Consider the following 16295-nt stretch of genomic DNA (forward strand, 5'->3'; position numbering starts at 1 on the left):
ACTTGGAGGATGCCAGAATGGAGCCCAAGGAGGAGCTGGACTCAGGAGGGAAAGGGAAGGAAGGAAGGCTCTGCTTTGTACATATAGCTCTATCTGTCTGTTTGGTATGTGTTTGTGTGTGTTTGCCTCTTTTCTGCTTATGGCTGGGAATGGAGCTGAGGACTGATGAGAGAAAAAAGTGTATTTTGTGTAAATTCAGAACTTCTGTACAACAAAGAGTCCAACACATTGAAACAACGAATAACTTTATTGAGAAAACATCAGAAATTCAGTGTTTAAACCAGAACTGCCCTCCCCAAGACAAAGAATACATTGAAACCCCAACACCTAAAACCCACCCTCTTCCAATCCTAGCCCCCACCTCCATAGTCACACAGTCTATGCCCCAAAGGGAATAAGGCTCCCTTTGCCATTCCCAGAAACTAGACCCTTTTCTGTTAATACCTGCCCCCACCTTTCTTCAGACAACATCCCACACTTTCCAAAAGCTATGATTCCCATAACTATTCTAGCCAGTTGTAAAAAAAATCCCAGCACCCCCTATCTAGCTGACCTATGCCATGACCCATAATCCCCAGCCAAGTTTATAACCTGAAGCAATTATCTATACTAATAGCAATTAAACTTAACAAACTATAACTTTAAAACAGAAACAGACATATAGACAGACAAACGTAACACACAAAATCACAAGGGCATTTCTTTGCATTATTGGATTGAAAATATCCTTTTTGTATTTCTTATTGACAAAAACAATGTTAGTTTACTGCTGAGATTGGAGCGGCTTCTCTCCTGTGTGGACTCTCTGATGTTTCACTAGGCTTGAGTTCTGAGAGAAACATTTCCCACAATGCTGGCATTTGTATGGCTTCTCTCCAGTGTGGACTCTCTGATGTCTCACTAGGTCTGACTTTGAAGAAGAACATTTCCCACAATGCTGGCATTTGTATGGCTTCTCTCCAGTGTGGACTCTCTGATGTCTCACTAGGTCTGACTTTGAAGAAGAACATTTCCCACAATGCTGGCATTTGTATGGCTTCTCTCCTATGTGGATTCTCTGATGCATGACAAGGACTGATTTGTAGGCATATCTTTTCCCACAATGCTGACATTTGTATGGCTTCTCTCCTGTGTGGACTCTTTGATGTTTAACTAGGCTTGACTTCTCAGAAAAACATTTCCCACAACGCTGGCATTTGTATGGCTTCTCTCCTGTGTGGACTCTCTGATGTTTCACTAGATTTGACTTTGACGAAAAACATTTCTCACAATGCTGGCATTTGTATGGCTTCTCTCCTGTGTGGACTCTCTGATGTATCACTAGGTGTGGCTGCCGAGAAAAACATTTCCCACAATGCTGGCATTTGTATGGCTTCTCTCCTGTGTGGACTCTCTGATGTGTCACTAGGTGTGGCTGCCGAGAAAAACATTTCCCACAATGCTGGCATTTGTATGGCTTCTCTCCTGTGTGGACTCTCTGATGTGTCACTAGGTGTGGCTGCCGAGAAAAACATTTCCCACAATGCTGGCATTTGTATGGCTTCTCTCCTGTGTGGACTCTCAGATGTGTCACTAGGTGTGGCTGCCAAGAAAAACATTTCCCACAATGCTGGCATTTGTATGGCTTTGCTCCTGTGTGGATTCTCTGATGCATGACAAGGACTGATTTGTAGGCATACCTTTTCCCACAACGCTGGCATTTGTATGGCTTCTCTCCTGTGTGGACTCTCTGATGTCTCACTAGGTGTGACTTTGAAGAAAAACCTTTCTTACAATGCTGGCATTTGTATGGCTTCTCTCCTGTGTGGACTCTCTCATGACTCACAAGTTCTTCTGTAAAGAAGGACAATCACAGTCAAGAATGAATATCAGAATTAAGAGAGGAGGGTGTTACCCCAATTTTTAGCCCTTGCTGAACCCTCCCTATTTGATATTAAATTAATAAAGTTGGTGAGAGTGACCCGAGCATGACACTATTGCAGATGTCCCGAAATCCATGGAACAATTGTATCCCTACTGACAGGAGCAAAGAAGAGATTGTAGTAGAACTGCCTTAAGGGAATTGGACGAAGCAGATAGTCAAAGGGCTGTTGAAAAAATATTCCATTAAACATGATTTAAAATATTTTGATTGACAAGTGCCATCATTTCCTGTGAGACTGCCATAGAGTACTGAGTCAGAGCCCAAAGCATGATGCAATCTAACTGCAGAGGTCACTTCATGCTCTTTTGCCCCAGATGACTCACAACCAATACACTATACGGCTCATCTGCAGATTGGTGTAGACTGGATTGGAGTTGTGTATACAAGAGATTGTGAAGTTGATGGAAGTCAGAGAGCTTGCAAAGATTTGTATTATTTTGCAACTCAGGATAGAGAACCTCCAAGGACTTGGGTGAAATCAACTGTGTCTGTGAGTTACTTTTAAGTGTGGACAGTAGTCAGTGCATTGCCAAAACCTATATCTGGATATTTGTTTCCATACTCTGCTATGTTATTGTTGAGCTGAATCTGGAAGTGTTGCTTTCAGATCGCGCTGTACATTGGCTTATGAACAGGACTGGAATTCAGAGCCAAGAAGGACCTGAGAGCCGGTGTGCTAATCCCTTTTGTCTGAGGTATTTGCATCAAGCATCCGTTGCATTCAATTTGGATTCAGACAATTCTTTCCCCACCCAGGAAACATACTAAAGCGATTTAAACCATTTTGAACTCTCAGTCTCTGTCTGTAAGCAACAATTTCAGTATAAATGTCCACCCCGATAGTTATTGTTCTTTGGCGTCAGTCCCATTGCAGAGAGAAACTCTGTTGGTTTACATGGCTAAGCGCCTCAATATACTCAACAAAACCACTTTCTGTTCCCTTGCAGGACCCTCAGCAATTCGAATCAAGAACATTCTAGGAAATGTATTACCATTAGTATAGCTTTACATTATTCACCAATCCCACCTTTTTTACTTACATCTTGTGTGTATGTATGAATGCTTGTGTGTGTGTGTGTGCGTGCGTGCATGTATTTTGCTTTTTCCCTAAATAAAACATAAAAACCCATTTGAAATGCCTCTGGAGTTATGTGAGATTGCGTGCCTGGTATAGTTGGGCTGACCTCCGAGGTCACTGTTGCCTGAACAAAATTATGTCTCTTCTTTGGGCTAAGTACCAAATACCCCCCCCCCCCCAAAGCATAGCACTTGCAAGTGTCCTCCCCAGACTCCAGCATTTTGGGTAACAAAGGGCCTCTGGAACGAAAAATGCAGCTAAGCAAGATCAGGTTAGAAAATAAAAGTGCTTTTTCTCTAATTGTGTCCTCCTTTCCTTCCTTCCTTCCTAAATATTACTCATAATTGCTAAATAAAACCACTTAATATGTCTGAAAACAAGGACCTGAGCCGGTTCTCAATAGTTCACTAAAACCAGTTCACTGAAACCTGGCCCTTCCCAGGGGTCCCTTCCTCTCCGCACAGAGCTAGGCGATCCTGGCTTTGCTCCTGCCTTCCCCTCCTGGCTCCCAGAGGCCTGATCCCCTTCACTTTCTCCCTCTGCAATCTAACCTTCTTTCTTGCCCATCAGCATCTCATTTTCAGCATCTCTTCCCTGCCTTTCAATTTTTCACTTTCTGTCTGTCTCTTTATCACAGACATATACCCACAGAGTGTGATACATAAAAGGGGCACTTTGAGGCCCATTTGTTGAGAAAGGCAGGATAATCAATATACAAATAATTCATTGGCAAAGGCAGAGCAAAGGAGCTGGGACCTGGACTCCAATTTTGGTGAGGGTCAAGCGCCAGGGAGCAGCCTTAAAACAGCTTTAAAACATTTATAAGGCAGGCATGGACTACTGATGGGGTTTGGAGGAGATCTCAGGGGCAACCCTACATTGTATTGCCGGGGGGGGGGGGGCAGAATGAAATAATATTCTGCTCTTCAGCATCTCACAGCATCCCTTTGGGGAAGTGGAGGCCATTTTACCACTGTTGTGCCCCCCCTGAGCCACTGCTCAGATCTTTCCCCCAAGAAGACTCTCCAGAGCTTTAAAAGGATGGAAGAGGCACCAAAAAAGGTAGGAAACTTGCTCAAGGGTGTGCTGAATACCATTTGGGTGTGAAAAGCATTAATGTCAATGGCTTCTTTCCACAAAATCCTAGGTTAGGCAGTTTAGGATGGAGTATTTAGAATCCTTAGAAACTGGAGAGCAATAGTGCCTCACTGAACTACAGATTCAAATATTCTACAGGATGTTGCTATCACAATTAAATTAGGCTTGAAAGGGATCTAGGACTCCTAGTAGACTGCAAGTTGAACATGGGCCAACAGTGTGATGCGGCAGCTAAAAAGGCCAATGTGATTCTAGGCTGCATCAATACAAGAATAGTTTCTAGATCAAGAGAAGTATTCTGCATTGGCCAGGCCTCACTTGGAATCATCCTGTGTAGAGTTCCAGGCCCCACAATTCAAAAAGGATGTTGACAAATTGGAGCATGTCCAAAGGAGGGCAACCAAAGTGGTGAAGGGTCTGGAAACCATCAAGGTCTATGAGGAGCAGCTTAGAGAGGTGGTTATGTTTATCCTGGAGAAAAGAAGATAAAGAGTGGATATGATATCCATTTTTAAGTATTTGAAAGGTTGTCATTTTGTACAAGGAGAAGGCTTGCTTTTTGTTGCTACAGAGAAAAGGAGACACCACAATGGATGCAAGACACAGGGAAAGAGGTTCCACCTAAACATTAGCAGGAACTTTGTGACAGTAAGAGGTCTTTGACAGTGGAATATATTCCCTTAGAGTTTGGTGGAGGTCTTTAAAGAGAGGCTGGATGGTCATCTCTTGGGGGTGATTGGATGTGTATTCCTGCATGGCAGAAGTGGGTTGAACTGGATGGCCCTTGTGGTCTGTTCCAACTCTATGATTCTATAATTCTAGTACAACCAAAGCGACACAATAATATAGTATGAAAGGGCCTTCAGTCTTTATAGAAAGAGCAATGGATTCAGGTTCCTTACCTACAGAAGCCACATTCTCGTAATTGTCCATCATTACATAACTGTACAAATGTTTCTGTTTCTTCGTCAACAGATTCCATTCATCCTCGGAGAAATATACTGCCACATCTGCAAAGGTCACCTGAAATAGAAAATAGTCCTCATCCAGATAGTGACTAAATAAAAGGGGAGGAAAGCACATGGTTCATCCCAAATATTATTTCATCACTTCAGAATTCAGTCCAGGAAATAAACTTTAAATTCTGTCAACAAGAAAAAAATCTACTGCCTTTGAGATCAATTTGGTTTGAATACTTTCAATATAATAAACAATATAATTTAGGCCATGGCTGGGATATAGAGGATGGATTAGGATACTGACTATCCCAACACATTTAGTACATTTATCCACAAAAGAATTATGGTGCATTTAGCAATTTCTTGCCAAATTTCAGAGGCAAATTTCATTTTTAAAAAACAGTTCTGGGGAGCACTCTGGACTTGAGGGCCACTGGGCCCACCCCCAATTTAGATCCAGAGATGGTCTCCCATATCCCCAACATTTCACAGACAGGAAAAGCAAGGCACATGTGGACAAGCAACACCAGAAGATGGAGAGGATGACCAAAGTTGTTTATGAGGAAGATCACACAAGCTATGAAGGGCACAGTAGTTTGTTTTTGCCTCCACCTCCTGAGCCAAAAAGGAAGACCCTGGCAACTTATCTCCTCTCCTCTCCCCCCTTTTGAGTAGATGGGGTGCAAACCCCTTGGAAGTCATTTTTCAGCAACCCAAGAGACCTGAGGAGAAGGGAGAATGTGGGAGGAGGAGAGAGAAACCGGGACATTTTTGAAAGCCCCTGAAAAAGTGGGCTAACCAGGACATTCTCTGCCAAACTGGGACAATATGTTCTTTACTTGCTTTCATGAACTGGCCCTGCAGTGACACAAATGAAATTAATACTCAGGATGGCGACTCACCAAAGAGTTGTACTTGGACAGCCTCTTTCTCTTGGAGCCCAACTCCCTCCGCTTGTCCTCTGTGTTGGCCATTAGGTGGGCAGGGGGCGGGGGTCCTGGTGTCCTGGACTTGGTTCTCTTCCAGAAAAATATGCCCCAAAGCTGTGTACAAGGAAGCCGAGATGAAGTTCCTGAGAAAAGAGACTAGGGTTAGGCTTGGTTTGTCAAGAAACCCTGCATCACTCAAAGACACAAAGAACAGCATGCTGCTGGTGAGATACGCAGGTGACATATGCCTCCTTTGAGCCAATGCAGAGGTGGGCGTCCCCTTCCTCCCTCTTCACCAAACAAAGCCATCTGGACCTATCATAGATTCACTGCAGCTCCCCTACACAACATTCTCCATGTTAAAACGCTTTTGACATTGCTATGTTGTGCAACACGTGAGGCAACACGTTAACGTATGGAGCCAGACTCTGCACCTTGACTGTAGTCAGTTGATTGTGAGCTGAAGAAACACCTGTCGCTTTCTCAGTGAGCAAAGAGACACTGTAATCTTCTCTCTGATGAGGCTTTTATTCATATAAGAGGTTCCACTGTGTACAACACTATATACTTCGACACCCTCCACCATCCACACCAGTAACAACCCACTCTGAGGCACACACTGTCTGACTCTTCCTCAGTGACAGTTGAGAATGACAGTTGACAGTTGCATCAACATTCCAATGGTGCACTGTTTAAATGCTGACACATCTAACTGCTACTAGAGCTGTCAATGACTTCCACAACAGCTCCCCCTAGTGGCCGCATGCCTGTCATTTCCTCAGACCTGTTCACCATGGTCCTGACACTCCATGCCTTGTGAGAGTGGAGGGGGGTCAGGGGATGGGGAATTGGAGAGGACCCTGGCTATGTCCCTGTAGCTAGATGTGAAATGAGCGCATCATCTGCTGAAACCTCCTGACCTCCCCAGTGACCCTCAGAGGAGAATGCCTTCCTTTGGCTTCTGGCTAGAGAAACACAGCTGGATGCTTCTCCAATGCCTCGCACCCAACACTCTCATCAGGCATGGAATGAACATGGAGCATGGCTTCCACAATTCCCATTTTTCATTTTGTATTCCTTCTAATTTCACATCTATTTTAAACCTCTCCCTCATTTGACGATAAAGATACCAGTGACAATCTAGGCCAGATTCTTTAGGTTCGTCTTGTGTTTTGATCTCTAGTTTTCCTTGCGATTCTTTCAGTACATCCTTGTATCTTAACCAGTTAGTTTTCTGGATACCTTTCCTCCCGAAAATAGCCTCATGTGGCAAACACCATAAAGGTATTTTTGGGCTTATTCTACACTTGTTTTTCCCCCAGATCTTCAAAAGAGCTTTTCTTACTAAATGATTTCTGCTTTCTTTATGAACTTTCTCTTTACCGTAAATTAGGTATCCATGCCACCCAAATCTTAAATGTTCACCCTCCAGACATAACAATTGTTCTTTCTCTAACAGAACCCATTCTCTAATACAAACTAAACAACAAGCAGCATAATAAAGTTTTAAGTTTGGTAAACCCAGACCTCCTCTACTTTTGTCATCACAAAGTATTTTCGTTTTTATCCTAGCTCTTTTTTAATTCCAAATACATTTTGAGATTTCCTTTTGCCATTGATTCAATGGATTTTCATTCTGGATGATGGGTATCGCTTGGAACAGAAACAGCCTTTCAAGAAGGAAACTCATTTGGATGAGTGATATTCTTCCTAATAGCGATAAGTGTAATTTCCCCCATTTTTCTAGGTCTTTTCTGATTTCCTTCCATGTGTCTCATAGTTATTGTGAAATGGATGTGAGTTTTTATTTGTTATATTTATTCCTAGATATTTAACTTTCTTTCCCACTTTCAATCCACTAATTTCTTCCAGGATTTGCTCTTCCTTTCTCCCATATTTTTTGTCATTATTGTTATTTTGTCTCTGTTTCCTTTTAGTCCTGAAACATATTCCAATTCCACTATTACATCCATCAATTTTCTTATGCTCTTTTCTGGGTTCTCCAGGGAATGCAAATGTTGTTTGAGAAGACTCTCATTTTAAACTCAATTGTTTTTAATTTTTATTCCATTGATCTTATTTTCTAATCTTATCCTATTATTCAGTGCTTCAAGGATCAATATGAACAAAAGGGTGATAGTGGGAAAGTTTGCTATTTACGTTTAGAAATCTTAAATTCTTCTTTTTTTATAGTTAACAATTTGTTTGGCTCTTTGATCTTTATACATTGCCTTTATCCATCTTAAATAAAAAGCTCCTATTTAGATTTTTTCAGGTCTTGCAAATAGCATATTCCATCCTATGTTATTGAAGGCCTTTTCTAAATCGACAAAGATAAGTGCAAGTTTTTTTCGTTGTGCCTTTCAAAATATTCAATTATATTTAAGATGTTTTGTATGTTATCACTGAGTTGTCTGTGAGGGAGAAATCCCGATTGGTCCTTATGAATCCAGTCTTTTTTTAGTCTATCAGCCGAAATCACAGAAAATAATTTACAATCCATATTTAATAAGGAATTTAGCCTATAGCTCTTTATCTCAGTTGCATCTCTATCTTCTTTTAATAGCAAAGTTATATTAGCTTGTTTCTACATTTTAGGATAATGGTTGTCTTTGATTGCATTTATCATTAATTTCAGTGGTATTAACAGTTGATCCTCAAATACTTTATAATAACTGGCAGTGAAGCCATCATTCCTGGTCTTTTCCCCTTTTTAACTTTTTCTTATTACTTCGATGATTTCTGCTATTATGATCAGTCCATTTAATATATTTCTTTGTTGGTCTGAAAGTGGCTTTAAGTTAGCTTTTTCCAAAAACTCCTCTATTTTGGCCCTAGAGGTTTGAGATCCTTTATACAATTTAGCATAGAATTCTTGGAAGGTCTTCGTAATTTTATTTTGGCCAGTAGCTAATGTTGAATCTTTATTTGTTTAATGATGTTTCTTTCTTTTAACTTCCTTATTTTATTGGCAAGCCATCTTCCTGGCTTGTTTGCTTGCTCAAAATTCCTTTGTTTTAGATATCTAAATTTCTTCTGGATTTCCATTGCTTCTTCTGTATAGGTTTATGAGGGAAGACTGCATCCTGGATTATGCTCGTTTTTGGGATATGTAAATTCATTTTTAAAAACCCAGTGGAACAAATACCTCACAAAGCTCTAGCAAACAACACGGACACACACAGTCCCCACACAAAGGACTCACTGGCGCACTGTGTGTCTGGGGTCTGGAAATCTCACTTCCACCTTCTGGGAAGACAGTGCTGCCAGAGACTGAATTTGGGGCTTTATGCCTGCAAAGCATGGGCTCAGTCTCTCAGCTGCAGCCCTTCCACACAATCCTGGACTGAAGGATTTAAACAAAGTCCTCTTTCAGCTCCAGGAATAAAGGCCTACCTTCAGTACAAAGACCCTGATTCCTGCAGCCCAAGAAAGGCCTCTTCTGCAGTCCTTTATGGCCGGAGCTTCCCTGGGTCAGAGGCCGTCTCCTCAGCCGTAGAGAAGGGTTGCTCTGAGTGCGAAGGAGGAGGAGGTCCACAGGGCTGAGAGAGGGAAGGCAATGGGGAAAGGTCAGTGCCAATGGCCAGGGAGGGCAGAAGGTGACAATGCCTAGGAAACGCCTCTGAGTCCCAGGAATGAGTGGCAGGAGTGAGTCCAGGGGGCTGAGGGGGTCTCCCTTCCCAAAGGGGGAGGCAAGGACTGCTGGGACCCTCCCCAGCTAGGGCCCAAAGGGAGGGTCTCTTTCGCCACCTCTCTGTCCCAGCCCCCAAAGCCCAGCCTCCCACTGGCCCTGTGTCCCTGCTTCCCTTCCTCAGACCCCTCCCTCCCTCCCTCCCTTCCTTCTTTCCTTCCTTCACCCCAAAATAGAGGGCCAGAGGCACAAAGGGACACACTGCCTTCCTTTTGGCCCAAGAAGTCTGGCCTCCTTCTGACTCTGGAGCCTCAGGAGAGAAAGAGAGACCTCTGTTCAACTGAGGCCTCAGAGAAGGTTCTGGAACATTATGCCTCACACTCACAAGCAGCACAAAATGGCTTCCAGAACACAAAATGGCTGCCTCTTCCTCAGTGCTTGTCAGTTGTCAGTTTGAGGCCTTCAGGGGAGAGAGAGAGAGACTGAGGGGAAGAGAGGAAGGAGGTCCTGGAGGGAGGGAGTCTTTGGAGATATAGGGCCTTCCTGAGATATTCGGTGTTCGCTTCCTAACAAAGGGGTTTCTGGCCTCATAAAGGATTTGGGGCAAACTGGATCTGAAAGACAGTAGTAGCCTTTTCTCTTGCCAATGGGAGTTAAGGTGTATTTCCTGGACTGGATCTCCCAGCATCCACATGGCCAAATGTAGTTTTGTGAGACATTGAGCCTTCTCTGTCAGAGAGCTCTGGGGCCACAATACACTCCGATTCCCAGGATTCCCTAGCACTGGGCCAGGGCAGTTAATGTGCTCTCAAACTGGACTATTGCTGCCATGTGTTTTGGACCTTTCTTGGCCGCAAACTGTCCATAGCCTGCAATGCATCTCCTAATTCTGTTGGCAGTCCCTCCCTCCCAACACTTTCTCATTTCCCCCCAAAACCAGCACAAAGCTGGCAGATGGAAAGAGGTTTTAAAGCAGCATTTAAATCTGCCATATTTGTTTTTAAAAGACTAAATGTCCCAAATGCTATTATCAGTTTTGTAGCTATTATTACAGAAAGACGTAGAGTGCAAACTCCTGAAGTACCTTTGTTTTCTGGAGTGAGATGGGCTTTTCCAACTGACTCACTGTGATGATCTCCGGTGGTCCAAGCAGCCAAACTGCGGCCCTGTAATAATAATAATAATAATAATAATAATAATAATAATAACAATAATAATAATAATAATAATAATAATAATAATTTTATACCGTTCTCTCTTCAGCCAAAAGGCTATCAGAGTGGATTACAAATTGTTAATTAAACATTTAGATATTATGGCTCTTAGCCCAGCAGACCCTTAACTTCCTTAAATCCCGCTGCCTCCATCCAGTGAATTATAAATGGGTTTCCCTTAACCTACACTGGGACCAGTTAAGGAACCTTATTTCTACTTCTTTACTGATCTTCCCAAGCATCAACCGATCCAAAACACGTGAAAAAGGAGCTTCGAGTAGTAGATACTCTAAGGAGGTATTTATTATACATAACGAAATATAGCTGAAATATAAGTCATGCAAGATATTAAGAGTCTTGCAGGTACAATATTTGTAAGGATATAATATTCAATTCATACCAGCTATTAATAAAACAAATAAACCCAGGAATCCAATTCTGAGACTGACTTCCAAGATCTGCTCTTTAACTCTCTCTCGATCTCCAACCGACACAATTCCCCCAACTGTCTCTTGGTCTCTCAGGCCTTATATCTCCTTCTCACGGAAGCTTCCAGAAGAACCTTCATCTTGCTCTCTGATTGGTCAAGAGAGCCTTCCGTAGCAGTGATGTCATTCTGCATTTGCATAAACCTCTCTTTTCTGCCTGAAGAAGACCTCCATTGACTGGAGCCCAGTCATTACACTTTCCCAAGGCAAGGCTTGCCCCTATTTCCCAATGTTGTTCTTGGGGTCTGCCTTCCAGTTGTTTCCAGGTCTTATGGTGACCTTATGGGAGTCTCTAAAGGGGTTTTCTTGGCAGGTTCCGAGTGGGTTTCCATGGCCTTCCTCTGAGGCTGAGAGAGTGAGACTTGCCCAAGGCTTCAGTCCTTTTGGAAGCCTTTTTGCTTTATCTTCTGGAAGGCAGCTGAAGTGTTGCTTCTTGCCCTGAAGAATGAGAGGAACCTTCTGGCATCCAAAAGGCTAACATTATCTGGATTTATGTCTAATAATAATGTATATATAAGATTGCAATACCTCTTCATTTATTAAAAGTTTTACTGGGCACCCCATATCATAGACTCTCATAGCTATGTCCCTTAATAGCAGTTAACCATATTAAACAGTATATAAAACAAAAACATGAAACAAGCTGGACAAGGAAACTGTTACATGGATTTGTAATTGGTTAACTGACCGAACCCAAAGGATATTCAATAGTGGCTCCTTTTCATCCTGGAGAGAAGTGACCAGTGGGGTGTCCAGTGGGGCTCTGTCCAGGGCCCAGTGCTATTCAACATTTTCATCAATGACTTGGATGACAGAATTGGGGGCATACTTATCAAATTTGCAGATGACACCAAATTAAGAGGAGTAGCTAATAACCCAGAAGACAGGATCAAAATTCAAAATGACCTGAATAGACTAGAAAGCTGGGCCAAAGCTAACATAATGAAATTCAATATGGAGAAATGTAACGTACTACATAAGGGCAGGAAAATGAAATGCACATATACAGGATGGGGGGCACTTGGCTGAATGAAAATACGCATGAAATGGATCTAGGAGTTCAAGTAGACTACAAGTGGAACATGAGTCAACAGTGTGATGCAGCAGCTAAAAAGGCAAATGCAATTTTAACCTGCATCAATAGAAGTATAGTGTCTAGATGAAGGGAAGTAATAGTCCCACTCTATTCTACTCTGGTCAGGCGCCACCTGGAATATTGTGTCCAGTTCTGGGCCCCACAATTCAAAAAAGGATGTTGAGAAACTGGAGCCTGTCCAAAGGAGGGCGACTAAAATAGTGAAGGGTCTGGAAACCATATCCTATGAGGAACGACTTAGAGAACTGTGGATGTTTAGCCTGGAGACGTGAAGGTTAAGAGGTGATATGACAGCCCTATTTAAATATTTGAAGGGATGCCATATTGTGCAGGGAGCAAGCTTGTTTTCTGCTGTTCCAGAGAACAAGAACCGGAGGAATGGATGCAAGCTCCAGGAAAAGAGATTCCAGCTCAACATTAGGAGGGACATTGGAACACACTCCTTCCTCAGAGTGTATTGGAGTCTCCTTCCTTGGAGGTTTCTAAAGAGGGGCTGGATGGCCATCTCTCACTATGCTTTGATTGAGAGTTCCTGCATGGCTGGGGGACTGGATGGCCCCAGTGGTCTCTTCCAACTCTATGATTCTCTAATTCTCTGATTCTGAGATTACAATGGGACAGTCTCAATGCTTAAGGTAAGGAGCAGCAACCTGAAGAAGTCACAATAGCGCCATCTGAATACTTCAGGCAAGGTGCATCAGACTGAAATCAAAATGGGCCGACTCAATGCATGAGGGTAGGAGCATCAGCCTTAGGTCACAATGGGCCATTCTCAATCCTTCAGAGAAGTTGCTTCAGGCTGAAGTCACAATGGGCCAGTCTCAATCCTTCAGGTAAAGAGCACCAGCCTTAACTCATAATAGTCCTATCTAAATCTTTAAGGGAAGGAGCTTGAGTATGAGATCACAATGGGCCAATCTCAATCTCTCAGGCAACGAGCATCAGCCTGACGTCACAATAGTCCCATCTTAATCCTTCAGGTTTGGAGCATCAGACTGAAGTCACCATGGGCCAATCTCAATCTCTCATGCAACAAGCATCAGCCTGAGGTAAAGGGCCGGTGTCATTCCTTCAGGTATGGAGCACCAATCTGAAGTGACCATAGTCCCATCTAAATCCTTCAGGAAAGGAGGATAAGCCTGAGATCACAATTGGCCAGTCTCAGTCCTTCAGGTAAGGAGCATCAGACTGAGATCACAATGGGACACTATCAAGGCTTCAGGTAAGAAGCATCAGACTGAGGTCACAATGGTCAGTCTCAAAATGGCTGCTGGACCACAAAATGGCTGCAAGAACACAAAATGGCCACCTCAACCTTAGCGCTTCACAGTCGGCAGTTTGAGGCCTTCAGGAAACCCATAATGGAGGATATAAGGTCCCTAAAGTCAGAAGTGACCCCAAACAGGATTTCCCAACCTTAACAATACCTAAAGGTTTTCCAGATGCTCTAATATAGAGACTCCCTGAGATAGTCAGTATTCGCAAGCAAAGGAGGGCCAAGAGAGCCCTGGAGAGCCTTGCTTTGGGGTGGCTCTGGATCTCTGGTGCCCAACAAACTACAAATCCCAGGATTCCACAGGATGGAGCCATGAGAGTTAACACAGTTTCGAACTGGAATATTTCTGCAGTGCAGATACAGCCTGAGCTGGTTGTAAAAGGGTCGAAACACCCAAGTCTGGTTTTTACCCTCTTAATATGGTTTTACTTTCAAAAAACAAGCACTTTGATTTTCTGTCTAATCCTTATTTTTGTTGTTGTTTGTTTGTTTCTATATTTGTTTCTTTCATTCTTGGTAATGTGAGATGGTCTGCTTTGTCAACTTCCTTCATCCATAAAAATCTCTTAATAAGAAAACTGAGGAGATTTTAAAAACCTCCCAAAGGGGCTCCTTTTGGCGTAATTTGGGTGCAATTGTCCTCTTAGTGGCCAAAGACCGATGTTTGTGAAGAAGAATAATAAGTCTTGTATTAAGACTCTCCTCCCCATTTCTGATCCCTTTTAAAACCCATGTTCCCCAGAAGGAGCAGAGCTGTGTAATAAGAAAACCCTCTCAGGAAATATACACAAAAGACACACAAAGGGACACACTTCCTTCCTTTTGGCCCAAGGAGCCTGGCCTCCTTCTGACTCTGGAGCCTCAGGAGAGAAAGACAAGCCTCTGTTCAACTGAGGCCTCAGAGAAGGTTCCAGAACATTATTCCCTCAGACACAAGCAGCACAAAATGGCCCCCAGAACACAAAATGGCTGCTGGAACACAAAATGGCTTCCTGAACACAAAATGGCCACCTGAACAAATGTCTACTAGAACACAAGGAACAGGGACTGGGATTCCAGCCAAACAGGGCCAGGGATGGTGGGAGGGTGGGGACTCTAGCCAATGGCAGCACCTCAGAGTGTCCTTAGGAGGCAATCATGTGTAAAATACATGTCATAAAAACATCACAAAGTATAGACATTCCAATTGCAGTAATCGCAGGGCAGTTATGCTGTTATGACCGGAAGTAAACATATATACAATTATAATTATATCTACATGCTGATGTTGACCAGAACATGGGGGGTGTATACATGCGCATTCATATGTACTTACATATTCCTCTATGCATTTCCTTATGTTTAAATTGTATGCAAGTAGAAGAGTATATATAAATATATAAATCATATATATATGATCCAACATATATGTGTACACGTGTTTGCATCTCTCTCTCTCTCTCTCTCTCTCTCTCTCTCTATATATATATATATATATATATAAAAATACATGTGTGTACACAGGTACCTATGGGTATGTATAGATGTATCTATGGGTATTGTATGCAAGATCTATAGACTTTAAACATTTCATGTCTGTGTGTGTGTAGGCTCTTAAAAGTATAAGTCTGAATGCACTTAGATAGAGATGCCTCCACATACATACATATATATACAGATGTATATGCGCAAACACACATGCCACATCCATCTGTTGTTGTCCATTGTTCTGGTCCATTGTTCCAGGTGATGCTGAAGAAGAGGCCCTGCCTCCAATGGAACCAGAGGCTGCAGGCGATGACCCAGCCCCCATATTTTAACCCAAACCTTACGGCTGGCAGTGGATCATAACTCCAAGGCCTGTCTCTTATAGTGAAACCGTAATGGGTTAAAGGAAGTGTGTCCCCACTGCTTGGTTAGTTCTCTTTCCGCTTTCAGGGATCAGTGCAGAAGCTCCAGAAGGTGAAATGAGAGATCACACACCTGTCACCAATCTAGGTCTTCTTCTTTACATCCAGAGTGGTGAGTAAATACAGAATTGGACTATAAAACTTTTAATCAGACACATAAGAGACCAGATCTGGGTTCAAACACTTTGTATGTAACATTTATTCTAACATTAGGGACACTCATTCTAATATATTACATGTCAAGAGGCCTCAAATCATGCACACATTCATACAATGCTCATGCACACAAATCTTCCCAGAGGTCCATCAGTTTTCTGAAAGAGCGATGGGTGCCAGTTCCAGCTGATTTTGGCACACTATCACCATGGTTTTGAAGATTCCTTTATGCTTCTTAATATGTGAATCATTTTTCCTGATGAGTGACTTCTTGTTCCCATTCCGTTCTTGTTCTGGTGCTCTTTACATCAAGTTGTGTTATACACAGTCCATTCTTCTTTTAGTACAATCGGTTTCATGTCCTTGTATTACGGTGTCTTTATCTTTTGCACATAACCTTTCGACTCAGCAGTTTGAGCTTTTCTTGCTTCTCTGTGCCAGATCCTTCATCTCATCCTTCATCTTCTAATTCTGTCATATTCACACATAACACACCTACCCACCATGCTACATCTTCCTATATGGCAGGGGCTTGGACTAGAAGGTGCTTGTGGTGC

At 42.7% G+C, this 16295-nt stretch overlaps 1 protein-coding gene across 3 annotated transcripts; it reads right to left on the reverse strand.

Annotated features, from left to right (window-relative positions):
• Window positions 1-478: 478 nt before the first annotated feature.
• On the reverse strand, window positions 479-9273 carry LOC149284978 (uncharacterized). 3 transcript variants are annotated; one of them, XM_089495960.1, is made up of 4 exons: window positions 9194-9273; window positions 5962-6131; window positions 5003-5123; window positions 479-1833 (listed from the first exon to the last, which is right to left on the reverse strand). In XM_089495960.1, exons 2-4 carry the CDS (start codon window positions 6031-6033, stop codon window positions 764-766), a joined length of 1263 nt encoding a protein of 420 aa, XP_089352086.1. In that variant the 5' UTR covers window positions 6034-6131; window positions 9194-9273; the 3' UTR covers window positions 479-763. The 3 variants fall into 3 exon arrangements, with proteins under 3 accessions (XP_089352086.1, XP_089352085.1, XP_089352087.1); XM_089495959.1 differs by lacking the exon at window positions 9194-9273 and adding an exon at window positions 6423-6487; XM_089495961.1 differs by lacking the exon at window positions 9194-9273 and having other exon boundaries at window positions 5003-5157; window positions 5962-6042.
• Between the last annotated feature and the right edge of the window lie 7022 nt (window positions 9274-16295).

Source organism: Sceloporus occidentalis, unplaced genomic scaffold, assembly GCF_023333645.1.
Source record: "Sceloporus occidentalis isolate IW3139 unplaced genomic scaffold, rSceOcc1.0.p SCAF_86, whole genome shotgun sequence".
NCBI classification, from domain to species: Eukaryota; Metazoa; Chordata; class Lepidosauria; order Squamata; family Phrynosomatidae; genus Sceloporus; species Sceloporus occidentalis.